We start from the raw sequence: 27993 nt of genomic DNA, 5'->3' as shown, positions 1-27993 counted from the left end.
AGGTAATCACTGTATCTAATGGGCAGCGCTGCCATTTTCTTGACCCGAGACCTCTACTTTAACAGCTTGCTGTTCTGCAGCACTTTGTCAATGATATATAAAACAATAATAAATAAATACAAAAAAAGGGCGTAGAGCGTGAAAGTTTCCAATTCAAATTTCACCAAGACTTTCAGGAAGCTGATTTACCTCGGCGGAAACCTAAATAATAAATATGACGGACACACACAGCCTCAAGAGACTCGGTGCTTTTCAAGCATGCCCACTCATCTCACAGTTCAGCTTTATTCCACTGGCCTTATGCTACGTGGATAAAGGCACAGTTGGCCTGAACTGCAGCCAGAGGATTGAGACTTTTTTAAGAAGGGCTGACATTTACCCAGAGTACACTAAGCTATTTGGCCTCACAGCAGTCACTCAGCCACCCTGCTACTCTTGCCATGGCATCTGGGTGCCATTTAAGACGATGTGAGGGTGCAGTATTTGGTTGAGAATATATCAAGACAAAAGAAAAAAAAAACTCCACACATTAACACTTTGACACACAGTTATTATGCAAACATCTCCTTTCGTGCTATGAGCCTTCCCTCAGACCTTAACTTTCATTATTAGACAGGGGCTCTCTACCACCGGCTCCTTTTGATTGTCACTGGTGGCGGCTCCTGTGAGCAGGTGTGACGGCCTCGCCAGCAGAATTCGCTCTAGCAGGGACATGCAATTAGCCCGCTCTCAGACATCTAGACCTGTTGAGGTCTGTTTGCTCCAGCGGTAGAAAAGTACATCATTAAGAGCTTTTTTTTGTCACTTCTTGCCAGATGGGGGAGACAACTTTAGATTAAGCTATGCTCAGTGCAAATATCTGTCCTTAGACATCCAAGGTTGTCTGCTCAGTCCAGACTGATTTTGCTCCTATAGTGCTGGGTGTAAAACACGCTTTGTAGTTTACCGTCTGAGGCAAAAAAAAAAACAAAATTGACCAAGAATGAGGGAGACATTGAGATTATGTTGGATTTTGTGTACAGGTGTGTCTGGGAAACGCATGAACTAGCATGAGTGGGAATACAGACGCCACAAACTTTGCGGCATTATGAAAAGAGTTAATTTAAAGTATAACCGGCTTGCATTTCTAAATCTTGAATGAAACAACTGTAACTTCTGTTTGCATCATTAAATGACAATTTGAGGTGATGAACTGTTCGGCCATAGATAAAGCATTTACAAACCCATAGCTAAGGAAATTTATCGATTCAATAAGTTTGGTTTTGTGCTGAAAACCGTTCAGTGTCAGTTTTTATATCATAGATAGTGGTCAGCCTATAGTTTGGTCATGAGTTCTTCTACAAACAACTAGTATTTTTTTTTATTATTTTCCATAAAGGAGCTCATGAGATCTGGATATGATCCAAAGTTGAAAATTCCCCAAATAATAATCTGTCCTGCTAGTTGACAGAAATTGAGATTTCAACTGAACTCATAAAATACATTTGCAACAATATTAATAAACACTGTTGCTGCTAAAATAGCAGTCGTTATTGTTTGTAGATCCTGCAGGAAACAGCTTGTGGAGTTGGCAGCGTTGTATGTAGCCAACACTCTGGAGCACGAAATTCTCTTCAGCTCGGTTCCCGAACATCACCGGCTTTCAGTTGAATTCATAAGCATCTTTCGCCACCGTGTCCAAAAACTCTTTTATAGTTATAAGCTTGTATTTCTCGGCGCTGCGGGAAATCTGTGCTTGTGCAACTTCCGTTTGCAGCCAGTTTGGTAAATAACACCTCCAAGGTAGGAACAGGACAGTATTCAAGAACATTAATTAAAATGTTAATATTTTATAGCAATTACAATGGTAATATTAAAACTGTTTGCGAATATAATGCAGATGCCTTTCCTAAAGAGTTTAAAATACAACAGAGTGAGTTTTAAGTAATTGGTAGAAAAAAGTAAAAACGATGTAGCTCTAAGTTGGTTACTTGCTATTAAATGCAAACCTGTCCCTTTTTGTGTTTGTTGTATACAACCAGCAAAAAAATAAATAAAAAAAATGGCTCTAGCACTAAGAGTGCTGTGGTGGAAAAATCCGCTAGCCATGGAAAATAGCCTTGCTGTAACTTAGACACAAACTTATCCTTTCAATAAGAGGCTGAAACTTTCCCACCAGATCTCATGGCAACACAACACCGCTCACAGACACCGTCGGAGTTATTAATCTATTATTAGCTGCTGAGGCGGCTGCAGCTTCCCCTCGCCGCGCTCGCCCCACTCCCACCCCGGCGACACAGGACTGTCATCATAGATGACTGGCTTCTAATTGGATACAGTGGAGGCCGCATCCGAGCTCCGCGTGCTGGGAACGGCCATCGAGTGCCGTGGAATGAAATTTTCAATTAAGCGAGCCCCAAAATGCCAGAACTAACGTTTCTCAGTGAGAAGCCAAGCTGATTACTCCGTGAATCACATCTGAGGGGAGGTGTTTTTTTTTTGTTTTGTTTTTTTTTTTTGCATAAACTGATTACAACAAGATGACTGAGGAGAAGCAACAGCGGCGAGAGCACTGAATGGGGTGTGGACCGATCTGGAACAGAAAATGGGGGTGGTGTTGGGGCACCTGTCTTCTCCGTCTCCTTGAAAGAAAAAAAAATGATTTAGCTGTTTTTGCTGACGAGTGGAAGAAAAACAGTATGCCAACACCCAGCACAAGGACTCACACTACATAAATACATAAATATAGATGTGTACATGTATATAGTTGGAGGGGGGAAGGGAAATGAGAGAGAGAGGAGACAGTGAGGCAGCTGTAAAAACATAGCTTCCCAGTATCAGACGAGACTTGAGAGGAAATATGGTGCAATTTTTTACAGCTCCGTGCCTGTCAGGGTGAGTAAAGAGACCCCTGTCCGGCAGACCTTTGCAGTCCACACACGCATCTCGCTCTGGTGTCACTGAGTGGGTTGTGAACATTTGCCTTTTTTGCCTGATTTAAAACAACTTGTTTGTCAGTAGTTCCTGCATCACAGATTTTTTATTTCTTTTCCAGTTTCTCCTGGGGAAGACATTAGTCTGCGACCCTCGTCTTCACTCTAATATAAACAAGTGATTTCATCTCTGAAATGGTGGGAAATGTTCATATTGCTCCAATGATTCTGCCTTTGCTCTTGGTATTAATTTTGCCGGTGCGATTTAAAAGAAATGCAATTCATCAGCAGCAACAGATTTCTTTAGCAGTGTGTCTTTTTTCCTTCAGCTCCCATGCGTGTTGTGTGTCTGCATGTGCAGAAGAAAATGTGTAAGCATTGCATTTCATTAGGAAAACTGCCATCTGGATGGTAACTATGCTTTTTCTTCTCTCCCTCTCTCATTATTCTCTCTTTTTTTTTGCCCTATTCACACAATTGGTACATTAGATTAAATTTAAATGATCTCCTGCATGCGCGGACCGATGCGTACGCACACGCGTGCATCGCAAGACATAAAAAAGAAAAAAAGTAAGACTCTGTTCCTCGGGTTGCGTAACATCCAGCGGAGGATACAATGGCGTCTGTGCACTCCCACACGCGCCCTCTCTGTCTCCCGCTTTCCTATTATCACCTTTGCCAAAGAATAAACACTCTGACTCGGGGAATTTCTATCAAAGCTCCAAACTGCCAAAAAAAAAATAGCACACTGTCTTCATTTTTGCAATCCTCTGCAAAAAAAAAAAAATCTGTTTATCCGCTCTATAGTCTTCACCCTTCTGCATCCTCTAACAACACCCCTCCCTCCACATGCCAACTCTCCCTTGATGCTCTAGAAACAAATTGCTTTGTCCACACGCAGAGTTCAGACAGAGCACATGAGCGTCGACAGCTATAGTCTTTTCAAGAGGAGAGGTGGGGGGTTGGGGGGATTACTGCATGGTTGTATTAAGGTGGATTAGGACTTTGATGCTAATGAAAGGTTTTGACAGGGGCTTTTTTTTTCTTTTTTCTTTTCCAAACTGGTCAGCGAGTCTTAAGCTCAGATAATGCGTGTAAGACCAAAATGAAATCACCAGAAGCCGGGGTAGTAATAATCAGAAAATCACTGGAAGTGGAAGGGAGAAAGAGTGCAAACAATCAAGAAATGTCTGTAAAACACAATTTTCGGTGCAAAAAAAAAAAATCCATCTGTTGTTAATGCGTATAATCTGCAGCTGCTTTTGATTAAGATTAAACTCAAAGCCCCATGGGTGGTTAAAGCGGGGCAGCAGCTTTATTATCATTATTTTATTTAACTTTTTTTTCATATAAAAATGAGTGATTTCAGCGGCAGTTTGGGGAGTGCAGAACAAGGTGAGATGTAGGCGTGCATGCATGTCCTTGCTCCATCTACAGTCACTCAGGGATTAAGATGATTTATGCTGCCACGGCTCGACTTCAGATTCACAACTTGTGACGTGATGGAGCCATCGTTCATCTCTCCATCTCTTCCCCGCTTTTCCGCTCGTCGCCAGTGAAAGCAAATTACTAAACGTATCGTATCAACTCCACAGCTTTTTTGTAAGAAAGAAGAATTTCCACCGATGGCAATTCTACGAAGTATTTGTTCTTTTATCGATTTTCCCTACTTTGTTTTGTGACACTAAAATGTTTCAGATCCTCAAATAAACACAGACAATGATGATCAGAGTAGTCATAAAAGGTGCTTTTCAAATGATGATTTTCTTTATTAAGGCTAAAAAGTTATCAAAACCTGGTTCTTTGTCATAAATATGCTTTAGATTATAACAAAAGTGGTCTTTTGTGACTTTGATGAATCATCAAGAAGCTCTTGAGTCATTTTAGTTGGCTTGCCATTCTTGGAAAGGTATATCACAGTTCCATATTTTCTCCACTTGTGGATAATGGCACTCACTGTGAGTCTATGGAGTCTCAAAACCTTATGAATAGTTTGTTTTTTTAGCCCTTTTCAGCTGATAGACCTTTTTTTTGTATATTTTTTGTTTGCTTTGTCTTGTTTAATGAATTATGTATTGCTTTGTGATATATTTGCATGTTAACCTTCCCGCAGTTGTAAGAGATGGGGTCCATTGAACCCCGCACTTTGCTCAGTCCTGTACGGAGTCCGTCCTTCACTAGTAGTGTCAATATACGGATCGACGGATGGAGGTGAAATCTATATGGGGGAAAATACTTTTTCACTGCACGGTAAAAAAAAAGGATGAAACACGTCCCTTACTTCATAAAACATACAGTAAAACTTCTGAAAATGTATCTCACATCCCCATACTGCTACTATCAAATACTGTTATCAATACTTCAAAAATCACCTACAGCCTACTTTTTTTCATCTTGAAACTGTGCATCTACATTCCCTGCGGTGGAACAGGTCAAAATAGCTGGTGAAAACCTTAAGCTGAGGTCTGGACACAGAGACTCGCTGACTGTTTTCTTATTTTAAAACCTTAGTGTTTAACCTCTGAGACCTCATCACTTAAGGCAATATATCAGATTACATTCAGCAACCTTTTGAGTCGGAAACCACTCTAAATATTTTTCCCCCCCTTTTCACACATGCCGTCCTCAAAATAAGCCAAATGACTTTATTGTGGGTTTTTGACTTTAAATATTTATAGATGCATTTCAGAAATGTGTTAACGAAAATGCCACGAAAGGGCAAACAGACTCCAGTGTGTGCTGGCTTGTGTGTGTGTGTGTGTGTGTGTGTGTGTGTGTGTGTGTGTGTGCTACAGTCTCGAAACGAGAGGAACTACCCAAAGAGCAGTTTGAGTTTATCACCACGGCTTCTGTATAACTAGATAATGACTGTAACTTGTTTCCCAGCACAGTGTGTGAACCCAATCTGTCACTTCCAGAAGAATTTCAAATTCAAGCATTACATAGCACGTGGGCGGCAGGCTAAACAACTCTCCTCCGCTTGCTGCAGCCCATGTTTACATGAACGAAGGGGGATTCAGGAGCCCGTCGCAACCGGAAAAAAAAACCTAAACATGTTTAAATTGAACACAAATCCTCTGTTTTTTTTTTTCCTCTATCGTCACCATTTTTTATTTTATTTTTTTCATCCAACATGTATACCTACACATGCTGGATGCCTCCTGCTTCGCTGGTATGCCCGAGGTAAGCTTCTTCCCAGCAGCATCCCTGCAAACAGAATAGTGCACACCTCTCACAGAGACTTCCAAATACGGTGCGTGTTGCAAAGGCTGCCAAGAGCTGATCTCGGGGCATTCACTTGAAGGGAGATGAAGAGAGATGTTTTTTTTTTGTTTTGTTTTTCCCCTGCCTGTGTTTAAATCTGGTCCGGCACATATGTATTGATGTTTGCGCTTGTGAATTGTGTTTTGTGCGTGCCATGTTTGCGGGCATTGTGAAAGGATTTGCTGGCACATCACCGGCGGATTAGGGCGCTCTGTTTCGGCAGTTCATCGGTAGCGGGGGCGCATCCGATCTTTTGTCGCCGTGTCAGTCTCCTCTCTCGCTTGACAAAAGTTGAAGTTCTTTTTTTTTTTTTTAAATTGAAGAAGTAAAAATAAATTGCCAAAATGAATCAAAGCGATATGGCAGCACAAATTGATAAGGAAGGTGCGTCGCTTGTGAAGCACTTCCTTTTATCAACTCTTCCTATCTCAACATTACTTTTTTTTTACCACATATCCACTCCTGTGCCTGGTGGAGGCGTTTTTTTTGTGAGTAGTCCAACAATCCATGCTAAGGTGATTGCCTCAGGGTTATCTTGGGCTACAGACAAGATAAATGCTGTGGTTTTAGCCTTCGAGGTAGCCATTAGTCTCCTGGCAGGACTACAAACAAAAAAGGCCAGGAAAGAGACAAAGAATCACACCCTCTGCCGCAAGTGTACGAAAACAGGTGTGCCCTGACTGCTTTTGTTTAAAGGGTTAATCTTTTGTAAGCCCCTGAGTTGAGGCATGGGGGTTTGGGGGTGGGAAAAACAACTCACCTGGCCTTCCCTCATCAAATCCACACTGCATTTACCGCCATTGTTTGCACTCGGTGTCGCGTTACTTCTGTTTGATTGTGTCCACTGATGATGTGGTTTGGCTCTCGGGCGCATTTTCTATTGTGGTTCAAATGTAGGCTTTTGGGTGCCACTTTGGGCCTTCCTCATCATCACCGACAGCAATGCGGTCATTAAAGAGTGTTTGCTTTGTAAGGTGACTGCAGATATAAAGGCCAGCTGTCACAGCAAGTGGCACTCTGAGGCGGAAGGAATCTTTTTTTTTTTGTTCTGTTTGTTTCTCATTCTTTGACCTGGTGAAAAGAAAGGAGGGAGGGTAAAAGCTGCACCTGGAGGCATAGTGGGGGAGGTGAGATTACAAGGAGGCATGTGGTGGAGTTAACTTTCATTCGAAGGAGGGAAAAAAAAAACTGTCAAGTTCTGGCGCTCAAAGCTGACTCAGGACTTCTATAACTGGATGTAAACGCATTTTCATCCCAGCAGGAGAGTGAAATGGTGCGTGGTTCCCCCCAAAATAATTCCTGAGCTGTCAGCAAGCCCATTTTTTTCCCTCTCTACTATAGGGTTTCTATTGGTGACATTTCATTTTAGACTTAAAAAAAAAGATTGGGAAAAAATCCCTCAAGGAGGGAGGAAAAGGAACTATTAACATGAAGGTAAGAAATATCTGTAAGAAAGATAGCTGCTTAAGAAAATGCATCAAATTTAGTTGACAGATAAACCGCATTTCTGCACAAGGTAAAAGATGTCTGCCTCTGGCTGTTAACTCAATATTTTTCTTGTAAGAACAAATGAAACTATAAAGACAAAAATAAAGCAAAAATGTCTAACTTGTTTTAGAATAATGATCCATATAGGAACAACTAAAAGTCGCAGAATGATATCCATCACAACATAGCTAGCAGGATTGCAACTTTGCATGAAGTGCTGTTAGCTTTATGCTGAGAATTGTGGAAAATCCAAGAAATCACTAACAATTAGAGTCGGTTCCATAATCGACTTCAAAGATAAATATAAAGTTTACTGTATATAATTACTTTTATAATGTTGTAACCAGGTTACTAAAACAAAATTAATGACTCATTAATGTAAAGTTGGGGTGGTTTGTGCTCAGCTCATCTGTATTTCAGGGGTGGATCCAAAGTAGCTTTTTAAATATGTCAGAATGTGTTCTCTTTTTTTATTTTTCTTTATAAAACTGCTCGGTGGAGATTTTCTAAGGATCAAAGAGAGTTCATAGCGTTACAAAAACAGCCTTTTAGGAGAACACCTTGTATTTTGTCTGTCAATTGTGGTTGGAAAAACCCCCAATACTGCATCAAACCAAACCTGATCTCCTCTTTCTTTCTTTCTTTAAACCATAATGCTTTATTATTTTTGACTTTGCTCTAGTTTGACTTTAAGCTTTGACTTGTGATTTTTTTTCTACTAGGCGCTCCAAAACTTTTTAAGGATTTTTATCAAGCAGCAAAATGTATTTTTTTATCAGCAAAGAAGTTACTACAAATAACATCCTGCATCTGTCAGACAATAAAAATGCTCCATTGCTTTTTTTTTTGTTTTTATTTTTGTGAATTTTGCGGGTGGTTCAGCCGTAGACCATGCTTTAAATAGGTCAACAATGCATGACGACGCATCTCATCTCTTTTTCGGCCTCTCAACGCAAAAAGCAAACTTAAGCAATATCGACCGGAGTCCCATAAAACATGCATGCTGCTAATGCCTACAGCTACGAGGATTTCATGCCTTGCAGTCGCCAGGGAAACTGTTACAATGGACAGAATAAATGGAAAGGTCTTAGTCAGAGGTCTCTCAAAAAGCATATTAAGTCACTCTGTGACTGAGAAGGATTGTTCAGGGTTATGAAAAAAATACAGAGCAGGCTTTTTCCTTTTAAATTTGAAAAAAAAGTGTGGTATTGGATTTGGAAAGGGGGAAAGATTTATTCTTTGATACATGCACAGTGTGACTCTTGGTGACTCACTGTATCCTTGAGCATAATCGCCTGAAAAATTCCAGCTTAAGGGAAGTCAATATAACATTCCTTCACAAGTAGATTTTTCAGGGAGATATTGCCCCTCCAGGTGGGTGCACTTGCAAAATCTTAATGCCAAAGTATTAGTGAGCTCTTTTTGTGTGTGTGCTAAGCTTCCTGCGCGTAGAGATGCCTGCACATGCTGTTATGAAGCCCTCAAGCACTAGTGGTGTCAAAGGTTACAGCGTGCGTCGCAGGGAGACCGTGAAAGCAACTGCCGTGGGCCATGCCGGAGAGTCTCACCTCTTTGTGTTTGCTCTTTACTTTAATCCTTCACCACGTACTTCCCTTTAACCCACCTCCTACTCCCGCGTCTTCCCTCCCCACTGCTCCAAAACATATGAGGCACATTAAACGGTGTCCTCAAAGATGGAAGGCGAGAGAGGGAGACAGAGAGAGGGGAGAACATAGGAGGATAATCTCCTTTCCCTCCATTGTTACATGCTTTCATCTATTTTTATAAGGCGAAGAGCAGGGAGGAGCTGAGAGGCAAGACGAGTAAGGGAGAGGGAACAGGTTCTGGTGGGGCTGTGGTTGTACTTTTTTGGACCACTAGAATAGGTGCATCCCTGCCCGGAGTCACATTCGTGTGTGTGTGTGTGTGGAGGGGGGCGGGGAGTGGAGGGGGGGATTGCACGTGCAATTTCACTATGCCTTCACGCTTGAGCAAACACGCATATCTCCCTTTCTGCAAACCTCTTAACCATCCAATATTTGGTCTATGAGCACTTAATTAAGGATTAATAGCATATCTGCTGACTAAGACACCTCTTCCAACTTTCACTCACCAGCTTTTCCGAATGCTCGTTATGATCTAGGAACTTTACGAGGGGAAATCAAACTGCTCTCTCTAATTCCTTCAGAGACTAACACATGGTTTATGTTTCCCATATTTAAGGTTCAAATCTGGGTGGTTATTGGATGCTGTTTTGTCTGGGATATGCACCGAAATTCATCTAAAAAAAGGGAAACCATACACAATTAGTAAACGGGGTAATAAATGGGTTGCTACAGAGTATGTAATGGAAGAAAGTTGAAACAAAATACCAATGTGTAGCCAGGATAAACTGGTGAAGGGACAGGATTGTTAATATGCTGATGAATCACAGCAAAAGACTTTAAATCAACCTTATTTATACCCTTGGGTAGATTTGGTTGCACACAGTAAGTATAAATATAACGTCATTAAAAGTGACCAGGTGCTCGATACTTTAAAATATATATAAAAAAACAACATAAAAAACAATAAAATAATAATACACTGACTTAAATACAAAATCCTTATTAGGACAAGATAATACAAATTTTAAAAAGCCACATCACATTGTTTCTTACAGCTTTTAAAACAAGAGTTAAAACACTTAAAGCTGATGACACTGCATAAAGTATCTTAAATTCAAGAAAAAAAAGTTTAAATATTGACTGTTTTACAGCAAAGTACTTGATGCTGAAATGCAGTGTCTAGTAAAACTTTTTTTTTTTTTTCAAATCTGGAAAGAGTATAACCATTGCATTCTGCATTATGGCTTTTGTCTAATCCGTATTCTCATTTAAAATTGTATCAATCCTATCCCACTGTAAATCTGCATTTTTTTAATACTCATATGATGGAATCAGAAGAAGTAGTTCTGGACCAATTGCTCCCTTCTGGCTCTCTAATCCTGTGTGCTTTGTGCCAATAATTTCAAAGTTTTAAGTGTGCGCATGCTGAGGGATTAAAGAGAACATCGTTGGTAAGTTTCTCCGTATGTGCGAGACGCAAACAGTGTTTGGAGCCATAACAAAGCAGGGTCAGCTGTCGTTTATGTTTGCAATACCAAAGGATAAAAAAAATATGTTGCGTGCACAGCTGTAAAAAAGCAGTCTCTGTCATGAGGTGGTGTGGTGGACCCAAAAGCAGCAGGTAAAGACGTGGTGCAGTTTAGAAAATTTAATTAACAAAATCAGAATCCAACTTACAAAATAATGAACATCCAAGGGAAACACTAGAACAAACCAAAGCAAATCCAAAACTGAGACACGAAGAGATTCTAAGGAACACATGGGGAATGACGAGCATGGAGACAAGCAGGGTAACAAGACAGACTGGCGAGTTGTGACTGAAAAAGAGGAGCTTAAGAACTGGGAGGTAGTAATTGGACAATGGCCTAGCTCCATCGTAGGTGTGAGTAGTTGGTGCAGGAGCTGGCTGAGGGGCAGGGAGAAGGTGGCACAGGGAAACTAAGGAGATCTGCTGAGGAAAACAAAGGAGGAAACGGGGAGCTGAAAAATACTTCTAATACAAAAGACACTAAGAGTAAAGAAAACCTGATAAACTAGGAGAGAAAGATATGAGGGAAACCACAACCAAACCTAAATTGAAACAAGGCTGATCTAACAATAAGAACCAAGGAGTATAGAGCTAGAGAAGCTAGAAGATCTAATCAAAGAAATAACTAGAATTACTAAAGGAAGATGTACTTAGACTCGGACATGGAAAAATAACTGAACCTAGGGTGATGAAATTAAAAAATAAACATTACTAGAAACACTGCAGGGAGGCTGAAATAAGAAATAACTAGAAGGATAAAATAGAAACATAGTCATTAAATAAGGCTCAACATGGACTCAGACAAACAAGGACAGAACCTAAGGTAACTAAAGAATCAACCTAACTAGAAACACTATATAGGACTGAAAAGAAGGAAAGCAATAAGACAAATCTAATTACACTAAATACCTCAAATAATAATATCAAAAGGACCATGAAGGGCCAAACCAAAGTGAACTAAAACATAAAGCTAAATAAAATGAAAAACAAAACAAACCCAAAAACCCAGAGTCCTGACAATCTCCCTTTATATCTCTTTTGTTTTGCTAAATGTTTTAAGATTGTCATAGCGATTCTATTGTCAAAGATAAACTTAGCTAATCAGATGTTTTTTTTTTTTTTTTAAATGATTGCATTTATTAATGAAAAAAAATATGTCTAAATCAATCTGGGCCCTTGTAAATCATTTATCACCCAAGTTGTTAAATAATTAATTACTCAATCATTTCTAAGCCACTGGGACTCTAGTGAGCCACAGAGTCATTATCAGGAAATGAAGAAAACGTGAAACAAGTTTGTAAACCTCCGTAGAAGTGGCCTGCACATTAAAATTACTCCAAAAACCCCATTGACAACCAGCGCAACAGGTCATAAAAGAACACAGAGCTGTGACTAACGCACAACTGGTCGCACTTCTCATTTGTAGAGTATGGGTGTTGGTTCTTCTCTACTAACACAAAGTCTGGGCGGAAATTGCATTCATGGGAGATTTCCTATGCAAAAACCACTGCGAACAAAAAAGAACACAAGGGCTCATTTACCAATTTGTAAAGAAAACAACAAAAAAAACATCCTGGTGATTTTCAAGATGGTTAATCTGTTTGTAGGCTGACTAAACAAAATTGTGTTTTTGAAAGGTGTTACCTCCAGTTGCTTCCGGAGTAAAACAAAGCATGTCAGAAACAGAGTCACACGTGGAGCCATATGTTTTGCTGCTTCAAGATCTGGAATTTATTGAATGTTCAGGCCTGAAGGTAGGATGTCTGGCCACTAGTTGAGTAACCTTAGAGTTAAGGACACTTTGGGTATGTAACAGGACAATGATCTGAGGCACACCGGCAAGTCCACCAATGTCTAGCTTAAAAAAGACGCTTGGAGTGGCCTACTCAAATCCAAGAAATCTGACTGAAATGTAATGACAGGATGCTTTAAAGCCCTTCAGTTTGATTGAATTTAAACACTTCTGCTCAGAAGTAGGGGAAAAGATCCTTAACATTGCCAGTCACTGCAATAATTTATAGCAGTTGTAATCACCAAGACAGGCATAACCAGTTTGGAGACGATTCATTTTTCAAATGGGGCCATGTTAGTTTGGATGACTGTTTTAAATTAAATGTATTCAAAAGTTTAGGTTGCCAGTTTTATGGCCGTTTAACCTATTTTAATTGTTGTTTATGATTTACGCATCTTCTTTCCTCTTAATTTCATCTATTTTGTCCATTATCAGGTGAAAATGAGGCGTACTCTGCCTGTAGCAGCAGAATGTTGAGAGTTACTTCTGTCATATACTCCAAAAGACACACCAAGGATATGTTTTCACATAAAAATGCAAACACACACACACACACACGCACGCCCGCACACACACAAGTCATTAGCTTTTCACATAAAGCCGGCAGCATTTGGTTGCCTGTGTTTTGACAGTTTTACAGCGCTTAGCTGTGTCTTTGAGTCATCAAACCGGTCCGATTAAAGAAAAACATGATGTCAAATTCCCAAATAATGCCACGTAATTGCTGTCAATTAGCAGTAGCAGCCGACGCTGTTGGCAAAGTAAAGGGTTTTCTGAAAAAATAAATAAATATCCAGTTCCCCAGAAGGAATGCCAGTCTACAGTCTGATGGAGATAGGGTGTGCAAGCTGTTCTGTAAACAGGGACATGTGGGATAATCCACAATAAAAAAGAAAAAAAAAGATGTAAATATGTAAGACATTTGCATTTGTGTAAGTATGTGTGTGAGGGGTTGAAGGGGGGTTCACCTATGTTACAGGAAGATTCTTAACCATGAAAGTTGTAGATGGTGGAAAAAGTCAAAGTTAGACTTGCTTAAAGCCAGGTAAACATTATGTATCAGAGAAGAACAGCAGAAGATATAACATGAACAAGTTGGCTCATACATATTCACACACACACGGATACGATTTACAACTTCAACTTTAAAGGTCGTAAAGGCACTCAAACTCATTCTCACATCCACAGTTACAAGGATTTTTTTTTCTTTTACAAAACCTGGTAAATGTAGACTAAAATAAAGCCACATTAATGTGCATCGGTCAGATCTAGCGCCAGCTAGCTCAGCTCTGTTTGCTTTATAGAACGCGGAAAGTTCTGTAGGTCATGTAAATGTTCCGTGTTTTATGATCAGTGCAGACTCGTGTACAAGTTTTCAAAAGTGAGAGGAGAATTTGTTCCAGCAGGGATACTCTGGCCAAATGTGTGGGTGGGTGTGGGGAGGGGGGTGTGCAAGAGAGAGAGAGAGAGATACAAAGAAAGGGCACCGAGAGACAATGTTTGCACATAAAGTGTGGTATGTTTGGCAAATGCATGAATGAATGTATGAGCGGACGTGGCTTGGCATTGGCCTGTAGAGCATGTCTACACCTGAATGTGTTTTATTTTATTTTGTTTCCTGAATTCTGTTTGTGATTTTAAATTCCCTGTAGTGAGAAAAACAACAGTAAAAGAAAACAAGGGCGAAAACCTTCATTGTACAGACACGTATGTGGTGCGAAGTCACCACACAGGGCATAAATGCACATACATACACACCCCTTCCTTTAAAAAGAAAAAACATAAAAAATTAAAGAAGCTTGGCCCACGTTCCGATAAACAAATACGTCCTTGTGGCTTGTGAGAAAAAAAATAAAGGATTATTGGCATTCCTTTCCCATGCAATAGACCACACACAGGGAGAGACACGGGCACCCGCTGAGTCCCAGTGCTGCACACCTGATGTTCCAACATGCTCAAGCAAACGTGACTCCCTCCTCCCCACCACTCCGTGTCCTGGTCATGCACGGAATCCTAACTGGATTTTGTAGCAAAAGAGAAGAAACTTAATGACAACCAGGAAGATTGCAGAGAGGAAGTCTGCGAAAGAGGGAGAGAGGTCTGGAGAAAAAAGCTGAGAGGGGGACAGGGACGGAAGGTGGGTTGGGACAGAGGGGAGGCTTTGGCTGAGTAACCTCGGAGGTGTTTAATTGACTTCGACGAAGACCACCCCACTGGTTCAGACCCTAGCACTACACCTGACAAGCATACAGTTGCTGAAGAGCGAGTGGCGAGAAGAAAAAAGCTTGGGTGCACTAAATTTTAGCCACAGCAAAAAGAAAAACTAAAAGATTTCATTTGGTTTATCGAACCGATGCCCGCATCATTTGGAAACGAGCCAAATTGCAAGTTGCCGCTTCGTTGCACCAAAAATAAAAGGCTAAAAAAACGCACATGCCTGTGTGAACGACAGCAGACGCTCATCGAAAACACAGTCATGTCTCTACAGTGCCCTGGAAATCCACTCCGGTACGAAATGCTCGTTTGAGCATCCACACAGAAAGCCACTGTCAACCTTTGTTGAAACCCCCCCGAAAAAACAACAACAACAAAAAAACTCTTTTCTAAAACAATATGGCTGCTTCGTAGTAGCAGAACCAACATTTACTTTTTGCACAGAGTGCATAAACGTGATTGCGTTGATGTAATGCTTTTGTCACAGTCTGCGTTTGCAAAGCGGCTTGATGGCTTTTATAATCTCTGTCAGGTGTCCTTAAAGAGACAGAAGCTTAAATGGAGCATTTCAGACAGCAGGTGGCAAGAGGTGGAGTCGCTATGCAGCACGATAAAAATAAACCCCTTTTGAACATTAAAGCATATAGACCTCTTGGAGAGACTTCCAAAAGATTACTACAAACATGTAAATGAGCGTAAAATAGGGTTTTATTGAGGAAATAAATGGAATGACCAACTTTTATCTCTGTGGGTTTGACTATTTTCTCCCAATGTGAAACTTAGCAATTACTAAAGTGCATGTGTTTTATTGTGATTTCCCATAATAGACCAACGCAAAGCAATCTGTTTTTTTCAAGCAGAACATGATTATCAATATTTCTTACAAATAATAGCCCCCTTTACTATTACGTGTGATACCTCTAAGTGCAATGTAGTGCAAATAATTCCCTTTAGAAATTTTCTAAATAAAGAGTTTGCCTGTGCAATTTAATCTCAGTATGAATACAGCTGTTCAGTGAGGGCCTCAGAGGTTAGAAAGACAACATTATTGAACACACAGCATTATAAAGACCATTGAGCAAAGCAAGTATTTCAGGAGGAAAACTCTGAAGATATTAAACTTGATATAAAGAATTTCACTTTCATGTCCATGCAAAGCACAAATTTAGGTGTAAAACCAAGATAACATATCATTTTGAACACAACATTTCCCTGTGTTCAAATCCTGAATTAATACTGTTAAAAAACACCAAAGGTTTCAAACTGTAATGGCGGTTGCCCTTTCAGCAAGGAAAACAAACAAACAAACAAAAAAAAAACCACTAAACATGCCGCCAAAGCTGCAAGGGAATGGTTAATCATATTCATCTAGACTGGCACAGTCAAAGACTACGACTGCAGATAAACATGGATCAACAAGATATAGATTCAAAGGGATGAAACACAAATGTGTTTCTATCATCTAAACCCACAGCATTTTTTTTAATTTGTTTGGAAAGTCAGTTTAGCTGATCGGATATAAAAAGGTAAACAAAAAAAAAGTATATTTATGATATGAACAGAAAAACTCAAAAATAGACGTTCAAATAATCTAAACATCCAAGCAGAGTCACGGCTCTATAGTGTTCCCAAGTTTCAAGGTTGGTGGAAGGTTAAACAACTGTGCGATTTCAAAAGCAGACAGAGCATTCTGTTCATGTGTTTTCCTCTGGCAAATCAAACCAAGATTCATTTTCTTTCCTCCCGCATGTTGTGTTGAAGTCATCAGAGAGCCCCTTTCTAGACCCCCGAACGCCACAACGTACCAGGGTGAGGTAAATGAGCAGGTAGCTTGTGTTACACTTTAATGGAAGCATAAATAATGCCGCAGTGCTCTTCTCCGGCTTCATTCTGCAAATGTGCCATGCTACGGGGTTAAGATTGCAATGATGGGACTTCACAGTGCCCGTGTGGGGAGACTGAGAGGAAGATGAGACCGTGGATGTGACACTGGGGGATAATTTGAATACCTGCCTGCTCCGGCTGAGCAGTGATCAATCACTCCTGTGTCAACCACCACTCCCTGCTGGCAACTTCTCCGCTCATGTAACCTCCATCCCTCAGGTTTTTTTTTTTCCTTGCATCCCATTCTCTATTTCACTCCTTTTTCTATTAATGTCCTCTCTATCTCCTGGTCTCTTCCCAGCCTCCTATCTTTCAATCCATTTCCTGGGCTCCTGTGCAGTGTGTTCCCTTTCACCCTTTTTTTTTCTTCCCTTAGCTTCCCTTTTTACGTTCCCCCTAGTGCTTTCTCTCACATCATCTCTCCAGGTTTTCTTGTTATTTCTATCTCCCTTGCTGTTGCCTTGCCTAAGGATATCACAAAGAGAAATAAAGGGTGAGGGCTAAGGGGACAGATGGAAATGAATGAGAGACACAAACCATGACTACAGGCACACGCGCAGAATGCAAGCCCTGCTGCAAAATGCACGAGCCTCCGAACCTTTCACAGTGCACCGGGCTGATTGTCGGCTCTTTCATTCCTGCTCCGCTTTTAATTTCTCGATTAACAATGTAGTGTTTTTACTCCTAGCCGCGGCCACGGGCTGTAACCTTGGGGAAGGCGATGGGTGAGCAGAGTTGTGTGCAACATACTGATTGATGGCGCGCGCATTCGCGCCTTCCGGTGGGTGATTTCTCGCTACACCGCTTCTCTCCGTTTGAGCGGCGATGGGCATACCAACAGGCCCCTCATCCCTGCACCAAACTTGAGGGAAATCAGACCTAAGACCAGCGCTCGCTGCCGCTCCGCTCTTGAAATATGAATGGTTTTAATTAAACAGACTCGCTTTGCCATCTGGCCCTACAATTGGGCCTGCCTAATGAACAGACTTGCACACAAACACGCGGCACACGCACGTGCATTATTAACCAGACTAAGCAGCCTTCCAGCGGCCGCGGCTTGGAAACAGAGGAACAACAACAATGTAGTAATCTAGCAAGGTGCTTGAAGGAGTTGCGACATGATTGAGTGCCTTGTTGTGCCGAATGAAGGGTGCGAACGACAGCAAGAGCTCATTTGTTTCCATGTGACGGAGCATGTGTGTTCTTGCCTCACATGTATGGTTTTTTTTTGGGTGGGGGGGGTTTAAACGAGTTCATTCCACTCTCAGTTTCCAGCAAATATATCGGGAAAAAAATGCTTAGTGCTCGACTACCGGGATGATAACTGCTGTGATGTGCCACTTCTCTGTCCTACTCTGCTGAACTGGCTAGCCAGCAGCACTAAATGATGTTGTTGGTAATCCACCTGTGGTACCCCAAGTTTTCTCAGCAGGAGAGGTGGGAAGGAGATAGAGTGTGTCTTGTGTGTGTGTGCGTGTGTGCAGAGGGGTAACAGTGGAGAGATGTGAGAGGCATGTTAAGATTAGCAACCAGCAGGGCACGCCATCAGTCTTTTAGAAGCTACAATATTTATACCATACCTTAGAAGTTTGATAAAGCAAGATCTAGAACTAAGCGTGATTAGGCAACGTGCAAATTAAGTGAATTCAACTTCCCTTACCTGAAATGCAAAAAATATATAATTTCACCATGAGCTTTCTGAATGAAAATAAACCGATGGCGTAATGAAAGCTACCAAGCTAGAATGACGTACCATCTGACTGATATGATGATTGATATGATCTCGACCCTACAGGTAAGGGAACTATTATTTTACCTATTAGTTCCCTGATTAGAGAACCATAACTAACACTTTAAGAGAGAATAATGTTTTACAAGTTGTGGTTTTAAGACCTGCAAACATTTAAATCCCAGTGTTCCTACAATTTGAAATTCTTAATGAGATGCCAAAGAATGAAATATGACAACTACGCTTTATTCCGTTGCAAGTAATATAAATATATCCAATCATTCATATGTGATAACATCTTAGTAAGAGAAGGCTTACGCATTGCTTTTCTGTTGTAAATACTTAGGGTTTTATGTTGTAAGTCTTTGCTTAAACATTATGAAACTGTGGCACTCCACGTTATAATACTGAGAGAAGCTCACACCAACCTGTGCACCGAACACTGTCATCAGAAGGAGCCACAAATAACCTAGGCAGTACATTTTTCAAGAAAGTTTTCCTTCTTAGGCTGAAGTTCAACAAGAAACTGATTTGCACATGTCCACACGGGATGGATTAGCTTTGCTCATCTTGACATAGCCAGTGGCAGCCCAGCAAACACTGCCATATTAACTCAGGTCTGAGCACAAGCATTTGAAGCCAAAGTGGAAGGTTACACCGATATGTATTTCCATTTTTTTTTTTAAGCAGCAAGAGAAGCAGCCCACAATGTAATGATGCATGCTATGGATCAAATGCAAAGAATCCTTGACAGTGTGACCTACGGCAACTGTCATAGCGCACACCGCATATCTGCACTGATGTGCTGAGAAATTATATTACATCTTCAGTGCCAGGAGCAGCTCGGTTTTCACGCACACTTCGCGCATGGAAGCGCTTCACACGCCTCACTCATCATGAAAGAGCGACGTGGCGGTGTGTTATTTTTGAGGTGTGCTTGAACTAACACGGTAGAAATTGAAAAATCCACCGCCCAGCCCTGCACCCCGCCCCTGCGGCGATGCAAAGATCAATAACAGAGCAGGAGCCTTTGACCCGCCGATAACGGTGTACATCTGGAAGGGCTCTTTGACTTCCAGAACGGTCTAATCGGGGTGTTTGACTCCAAACGCTCAGCGTTTATGAATATCTGATGAGCTCCTGGGTGAGCTGATGAATAAGTGAGGGGGACCAGCTGTGCAACAAAAAAATAAATATATATATTTTAAAAAAATGTCAAGACTTCAATAAAGATACCATCACTGAGCAACAAATGGAGGAAAGGAGCAACACAACACAGGCTGGTGCATCTCAATCAATCAGAATTAGAGACATTTATTTCAGTAATCCAATTTTAAAAAGTTAAACGAAACACATAGACATACATATTCTGACCACTTATTTATGCTGGAAATGGAGAAGACTGACAGCACGACAGTTGTCTAGTAGACATTGACACAGTCCAAAAGGTTGAGCCACAAACTTTCAATACAGAGGCTGGCTATTCGAAGGTGACGCTTCAAAGCATGTCAATGGAAAGTTGAGCGAAAGGAAAAACTGCCACAGTCACAAAAACATGCACATGGACATGGAAATCCTTAAGTGTGTAGCAAAGCCCATTTAATTCAGACAATTGACAACAAATGTCACATCAGGAAACGCATTGTATTGTATTGAGCACACGTTATCTGCATTGTCATCAAAATTACCCGGGAAAAAAAATATCTGAAATGTAATACTATCCGTGTAGTGATATGAGATGTACAACTCTAAGCTACTTTATTGAGATGAGCATGTGTACATTTTGCGTTACTACACTAAAAATATTTGTTCAGCAGACATACTAACAGTATGATTTACAGATTTTGACTGCCTTTTACACCTACTGAAATAAAATCTATTTTCTTTTATCTCTGGAACATTTCTAAAGCAAACAAAATAAGTCCTAAAAGCAAAGGTTTGGATTTTATTAACAGACGCAATTATACTTTTCCAGCCTGACCTTGGTAAATGCGGTAAGGAGAGAAAAAAAAAGAACACTCCCTGGGTGCGTTTGTGAAAAGGTTGAAAGAATAGAAGGATCAGGAGGGGGGGAAGGCAAACAGTATGCCTATGTTGTCTTTGTGTGTGTTCGTCCCCCAGGAAGCGAAAAGGCAAAGGTGGATACTCGCGAGCGAGCATTTATGTGCAGCTGCACTGGAGGGCGACTGTTCGAGGACACTCTCTGAACATCAGTCAACGGGAAGCGAGTCGGAGGCAGAAAAAGGCAAAAAAGGGGAAAAAAAGGAAAGGGACCTTCGCTTTTGTCTGCATGCAAAGCAACGGCCGTCAAACGTATTGAAGCAGAAAAACAACAACAATAAAAAACACCTATTTGATTCAACTTCTGTGACGGCTAAAAAGTTTTAAAGGTTTGAGATGGACACAAAGAAGAAAAAAGAAAACACCCTACAGATCAAGCCAACACAGACGCATTTCACCATCCTCTAAAAACAGTTACAGCTGGAACTGGCTCTTACATTTCCGTGTCACTAATGATCCCTGTTTTAGCAATAAGCACCACAGCAAGCTATCTGCTAACTTTTGTTCTACTTCGTTTCCCCATAGTTTCCTAATTTCATAAAGGAGGCCTCACACAGAGCAAAGCAGCGCTGTGTGAACTCTGACTACAGCACATGTAGGGGAGCGCTAATGACTACAGTTAGCTTTGTGTGAGAGGCTGTAGCAATTTGACAATATTTGCCCTAATCTTCAATGATTGCCTTTTTCTGAGACTAAGCGTACACTTTCTTGGTGAACACAGAGACTTTATTACCATGATTCTCGCAAATATTTATAGCCGGGATAAAAAGCCACCCTGCTGGCTACCAGATTCCAGATAACATTGCTTTCTGAAAAAAATACATACCGTCCATGACTTCCAAACAAACTAACATCTGCAACCGCAAGGACCTACATGGAGGGAGCAGTTTGAGCTGATCTCTCTGCAGATACTGAGCTCCGGTACAGAATGCTGTTTCTCTTGGATAGAGAGGAGATTCTCAAACTGACCTAAATTATTTTCTCCAGCAAATCTCATCTGCTTCTTCATTGTTTCCCTCAAAAGATTTTGAAAATGACATTGTGGTACATGTCTGGTGAGCAAAAGCAAAACATGGTGGGGATTTTTTTTTCCATTACATACAGACACTTGCAAAAGTATTCCTGTCCTTTGACCTTTCTCGCAACGTGTCACAATGCAACTATGAACTTCAGTGTATTTTGTGTAACAAACCAACACAAATTAATCCATAACTTTGAAGATTCTCCAGATCTCAGACTTAGGTTTGAGCTTTGACTGGACTATTTTACCAGCTGTATATTTAGGGTGTGATGTTGTTACTGCAAGACTATCCTCTTGCCCATTCTCAAGTCTTTTGCTTCCTCTTGCAGATTTTCTTCCTGTTTTCCTTTGTATTTGACTCCATCCAACTTCCCATGAAATCCACCCAGCTGAAGAGAATAATTGTGGCATGATGCTGCCACCACCACCACCACCACCACCATGTGTCACAATGGGGATGGTATTCTTGATGGTATTATGTAGAGCAAGACAAACAAATGTCTTGCCAACAGAGATCCTACCTGAGCTGTGGTTATTTGCATCTCCTTCAAGGTTGTCATAGGACTCTGGACTGATTGTTGCTTTGCCAGACCTAAAACTTTAGGTGGAAGTCCAAATCTGACATGGTTTAAGGCAAGGTTTTACAATTACCTGGTGCTTTTTTGTTGGCCTATCACCTAAAATTCTAAAAAAAAAACACACTGAGGTTTATGGTTGTTGTGTGACAAAATGTATAAATATTCAAGAAGGGTGAATACTTTAGGAAGGTGCTGTAACTTCAACTTTAGGATATATTTCTGCCATTATATTTTGCTTTGTATATACAATGTACAAGCCTACTCTGTATACAGTATACTATTTTTGGATCTGTTTGTTTTCCAGTTTATGCTATTTTAATTCTGAGAGCGGATTTGACTGACAGGCTGATCATGGTTGCAATCTGACAGTCTTACCACTGTTAGTGGCTGTCTCAGTTGAGTCACTTAAAAGGACAGCTATAATGAAAAGTGCTTTTCATATTTCCAAGCCTACTGCAGACTTGAAATTTTACATACCACTTAAAAAATAAACCCCCAAATAAATAAATAGCATCCACAAGTACACATCAAAGCCAAATCTTGAGCATAGGGTCAGTGTCTTCCAAGTTCCTGGCCAATAAGTCACTCAGTTATTCCCTAAGGGTAAAGCAATCTTTTTTGGTCTTGAGAATATGTTTGACTTGTGACAACCACGCAGATCTGCCATTACAAGTGTGACATCTCAATCTTTTGCAAGGGAGGATATGAATCTTTAAGCCATTTGAATATCACTCGCTAAGCTCTGGTGGAAAAGCCTCTGCACTTAGGCTTAGCACTCTCAAGACAGCTACTCCTTGTTAAGAGTCGCCTCAGACTCCTCCACTATGAATGGGACCATTACCCTCATCGCTTACTGCACAACCACTCACACATACACACACATATGAACACACATATGCATCTATGGATATCTTTCTCTCAACTGGGGCAAACTGAATGCTTTTAGAAGAGCTGCGAGCCAAACGCGCATTGCGAATCATTGTGCCAGTTGTCTGTATAGCTTCTAAACAATTCCAGATGAGTTCTGGCTCCCTGCTGTGCCCCTTTTCCGCTTCCCTTAAAGAACGCAGGGCAAGATGGAGATATCTTATAGAAAAGCTCATCTACATGAGAAAGGGACTTAAATGGGAATTGTAAATTCTTCATGATGCAGTGCTGGATAATTTACAATAGGATAAAAGGATCAAAAATGACGAGAAAGGGGTTTAGTTTAATACAGGACGACTTATGTTGCTCCTTTGATCAGACAAGTCTGATGTTTCTCAATAAGAAAAATGAAAAAAAAAATCTGCTACGTCCTCTGCTGCTAGATCCCAACGCCAAAAAGCCCACCTCACCTGATGCAACGATAAATGTGAATTAGAGACATTTCTGTCTTTTTATAGTGCTGACTACCATCCAACGCCCTATGGGAAACCAGTAGCCAGTATGTGCGTGTGTGCTTCCTATGACTTAGCGGGTTCTTAACTTCCTTTCAGTGTTTGCCCCTACCATTTTCCATGTGCTCTGCCTCACCGACACTGCCATCCGGCGTTGTCCTCTCGTAGCTGTCCTCGGGCAGGGGGAGGGCGCCCAGCCGGGGGCCCGAAGAACTCTTGCTGCTGGGCGTCTCGGATTCATCCAGGCCGCTGTCGTAGCAGCTCTGCAGCGATCCCTGCTGGTGAGGGTCCTGGGGCTGGCTCACCACCGAGAAGGTCACTCGACGAAACGGCTACAAGAGAAACCAAACGTCCGGGGGTCACTATAAAAGGGACTGTTTTAGCTGTGTTTGTCTTTTTAGTGAGATGTGATTTTTGGGAGTTGGGGCCGCTGAAAATCAGACATGGGCTTTCAGGAGGGGATGCCAGGAATCTAGGAAAAAAAGGGGTCAAAAGAGGCGCAAAAATTTATAGGCTAGATTTTAATGGGGGGCTATTAATGATTAAAAGTACAGATAAGCTGACCTAAAAATAATAACAAATGTCCTGATTTCCACAAGAATAGACTAAAACAGCTGACTTTTAGCCAAAAACCTTAGCAATAAACTTTTTTTTCCCCAAAACTAAGCCATCAAACCTAGGCAACCGAGAAGACATGAAGGCTAATGATCTGTGTGTTTTTATCAAACTAATTTGCCCACTGAAAGTAAGAAGAAAGACCTGATTGGAAACCAGAAAGCGAAACTACAAGGCTAACCCCGGACTCATACAAACAGGCAGAGCCACTTGTTGTCACGTTACCACACAAAAAGTTCAACTAGGTAAGTGGTAGGTTCAAGCTGTCATTACATGCCGTCTGCTTGAGCACATTACTGAACAACATCCGCTGTTAGGCACCAACGGCATATCATCAAGACCGAGGCCTGTTTCTCACTGTCTCAACCTGCTTAGTTTTCTTCCTATGTCGCTCATTCCCTGTCAGAAGCAACACAAAGGCAATGGCACGGAGGAATGATAGCTGGAGAATAAGCATGAAGTGAGGAATGAAAGAACCGGTTTGGTCATTATAACAGTAAATGGCATAACAAATTGTTACTGCCATTCATTAATTAGACACAAACACTGTCAGAGCTCGTCTCTGCTGCCGCAAATGTGCATGCACCTTGCTGGACCGCAGATCCTTCCGCTCACAATCCTTCTCTTCCCACTGTCATCCGTGTTTCCTTGTTCAATCATGAGAGTATTACATGGGGCAGAGGCTCATTACTCAAAAATGCTCTCCCCAGCACCATTGCACATTTGTTCCCTTAATTCGCTCACCTGAAGAAGATGAAACGGTTAGCCTCAAGTGATTGCAATTTAAATTGGAACACGGTAGATAGGTTTTCTTTGCCGTTCACTAGATTTTACAGGTAGAGGTATGTTTGAAGGGACTCTGTTAAAGGGGGCCTTAAACATAAAGTTTGACCCAAAGATCTCATGATATAACTGGCAGAAAGCAGTATATCCCTGTTGTGGCCACACAAGTAAAACACTGGTGGCATACAGTACGTTGCTCAGTCACCTTGAGAGAACTCTAATTGGTAAAAGGCAGAAAAGGACGCAATTGTCTTCTGTGTAACTGATCTGAAAACATTGGTAAAAGGTGAAAAGGCATGTCAATAAAGGCATCTATTGATCTGTAAATGTTGGTAAAAAGTTGTTAAGAACTGATCAAATCACAAGAAACCCTACCTGTCCAGGTATTCTTCTTGTCAAACTAAATATAAAGAATGACCCATAAGAACTATCCACGAAAAAGTAGACCCACAGGTGCAGCTCAAGGTTTTTTCTAGCTTTTCTAGCTTCCTGTGGGACCTAGCTGTCCTGCAGTGCCAACTCTAGCTTGGCTGTCAACATAAACAACATGTGATCATGTGGTTGCAGCTGATCTGAATCAACCAAAAACAGAAGTACACGGACATCCAGCATTTGAAGGCCATGACACATGGAAGTTCTTCGATATTTTTCCAACTTCATGTAGCAGATAGCTGTTCTGTGGTGCAAACGCTTGCCGTATATAAACAGGAACGACGAGAAGACATTCCCGAACTGATGTCTACTTTGTCTTTCCTCTGTAACCATTTCAGCCAACATCATTTCTGTGTTTTCTTTATTACTTGTGTTAGATTTAATGTGCCTGGTAGGCTAAAATGCTATGCTCTTCAGCTGTCATAAGTCGGCTGTTGCTATGGCGAGCTCCCACTTGCATGCTGACATGGAGGCTGGTATGAAAAGATCAAACCACGGTCTTCTTCTACATGTAGTTAATATAAATAGATGTAGGAACATCAATTGTTGACATGTGACTAAGGTTGGATGTTTTGGGGTTTTTTTACCACCTTGGGATACTTACTGTAAAAGTACTCAGCTAAGCTAATACTCTGTGAGCTTGTTAATGATTTTTTGCCTCAGTCCAGTGGGAAATGTCTTTTTTTTCTTTCTTTTTTTCGCTCTATGTGTATGTGTAAAATTTTAATTTATCTATTTCTCCCCAGTTCTGTTTCTCTGGCTGGCTGGCTGGCTAACACGGCAATCTTGGCAATAAATCATGTTTCCATGTAATTACAATCAACACTTGACAAATGAATTGGTATAAATATTCATGCAGATTTCACTTGGCTAGTCAAACATTTGTTGTATAATAGAAGCGAAGGCCAGTATGAAAAACTGATCACTATAGGTGTAATAACACTGAAAAAAAAAGAGTTGTGATGACACGGAAACATTTTGTTTGTTTTTGTTTGGTTGTACTGTATTTCTCCAAAACATTTGTTAAGTGTGAGGTGTGTTCTAACAAATCTTCCAGCTTGTCCAAGCAGAATTTTATTTTATTTTTCTATGACCAGATTCAATCTGAGTGACTTTGTTTTATAGGAAAAAACATTTTTTAATGAAACAAATTTCAAAAATGTCACCTTAATTCCCAGTAACTTGCAATGAAAGAAAAGTACTTGAAGTGGAGCACAATGAGGGAAAATTGAGTTTGGGAAAAAGGAAAAAGAACCTGACAAGATGGGGGGAAGAAAGAAGAAATGAACAAACAGATTTTATTCACCTGAATTTCCTCACTTGCTTTCTCCGGAGGGAGAGCAAGAGAGAGCAGAATAAAAGCGAGGAAAAAAAGCTAATTTGTTTGCAGACCAGAAATAGGGTTCACGCAGAGATTGCCAAAGGCTTTGGATTAGAATCTGCAGCCTCGATCAACTGCAAAGCAACCTTTGATCCTTCTCTTCTTGCTCTTTTAGATAAAGGAATAACATAAAAAGACACTTTATTTCGATTTGCGATTTTATGTGAATGTCTGAGGATGTGGAATTAAGATTAGAAATAAAGGAAAAGGCTAAATTATGTTGCTTGGCAAGCCCTATGAATTCACATGCAACTGTCAGGTTGTCATGACCAATTTTATTCTTTCAGTCTTTCTCTTGAATATTAACGGTAAAAGACAATTTAGAAAGTATCACACTGAAGTCATAAAAAAATCTTATTCTGCCATGCAGAATGAGACCTGGCAACAGGAGTTTAGCTGCCCTAAGGATGTTCAAAGATTAACAGACTGGGTTAACTGATGAGCAATTATTGTGTTATTTTCCACATAGTTGCTGACAACTCAACATATAATGGTCCTTCTTGCAGTTTGTGGGTTTCTATTTTAAGTTTCCTGTCCTTTTTCCCACCAGAAGTTTTTGCACTGCTCACACGCCGGCCATTTAAGCAAAGACACAGACCGAAACACAAGCACATCTGGACAAACTGAAACATCATGACTCTATCTGATTACATTTCTGTTGAAAATAAATAGCCACAAATTTGGGAACTTTTACTTTTTCACCTGGACCAGATGCCATTTCCTTTCATAGACAAGCCAGCATTATTTTTATGTACGGCTTTCATTACTTATAAGCACCATGCCGTTTTATGTTTACCAGATGCCAAAGCACTTCTTTGGGGTCACGAAATTTCCCTCAGACTGACATCCAGCTGTGACGACTAGGAGAGATTGGGCAAATTCATCACAACTGAACAATGTAAACTAGCCACAGGTTTACAGGGAGCTGTGGCCGAATCTCGAACCAGCCTATTTCCTGGACGCTTGAGGCAAAACACATGTGCTGCCTGTCTCACAGGTACCCGGAGCCAATAAAAACAGCACCGCGCCAGTCGTGTCAACAGTGAATGACCTCTTGGATTTAATTTTCATTTCCCTCCCGTCCTAACAAAATGTTTGTCCTCTTTCAGCAGCTATCTGTTTTTAACCACAGCTTCTTTTTTATCTGCTGGTGAACCTTGAAAGGCTGACGCACCGCTCACGCATAAAGTACTCTGTCTCCTTATGACGCTAGTTATGATGATTATTTGGTCTACACAACATGTTTGAGGTCAAGTATGTCTTGTAGCACGTCAGCCATTGCTCATCATTACCGTACAGTGCTTTTACAAAAGTTTCCACACCAT

At 40.9% G+C, this 27993-nt stretch overlaps 1 protein-coding gene across 6 annotated transcripts in view; it reads right to left on the bottom strand.

Annotated features, from left to right (window-relative positions):
• pcdh7 (protocadherin 7) overlaps positions 1 to 27993 on the bottom strand; it is a 130191-nt gene that overhangs the window by 44444 nt on the left and 57754 nt on the right. For 2 of the 6 annotated variants that reach the window (XM_023346338.1, XM_023346341.1), the window contains exon 2: positions 23570 to 23789. The exons of 2 other annotated variants lie outside the window; for them this stretch is intronic. In XM_023346338.1, the coding sequence (XP_023202106.1) occupies positions 23570 to 23789 (220 nt within the window). The remainder of the gene's footprint in view (positions 1 to 23569; positions 23790 to 27993) is intronic. 2 more of the 6 variants (XM_023346339.1, XM_023346342.1) reach the window with 1 other exon arrangement.

The sequence above is a fragment of the Xiphophorus maculatus genome, chromosome 14, assembly GCF_002775205.1.
Source record: "Xiphophorus maculatus strain JP 163 A chromosome 14, X_maculatus-5.0-male, whole genome shotgun sequence".
NCBI lineage: Eukaryota > Metazoa > Chordata > Actinopteri > Cyprinodontiformes > Poeciliidae > Xiphophorus > Xiphophorus maculatus.
The sequence above is the reverse complement of the archived record's forward strand: the minus strand, read 5'-3'. Positions and strand labels throughout refer to the sequence as shown.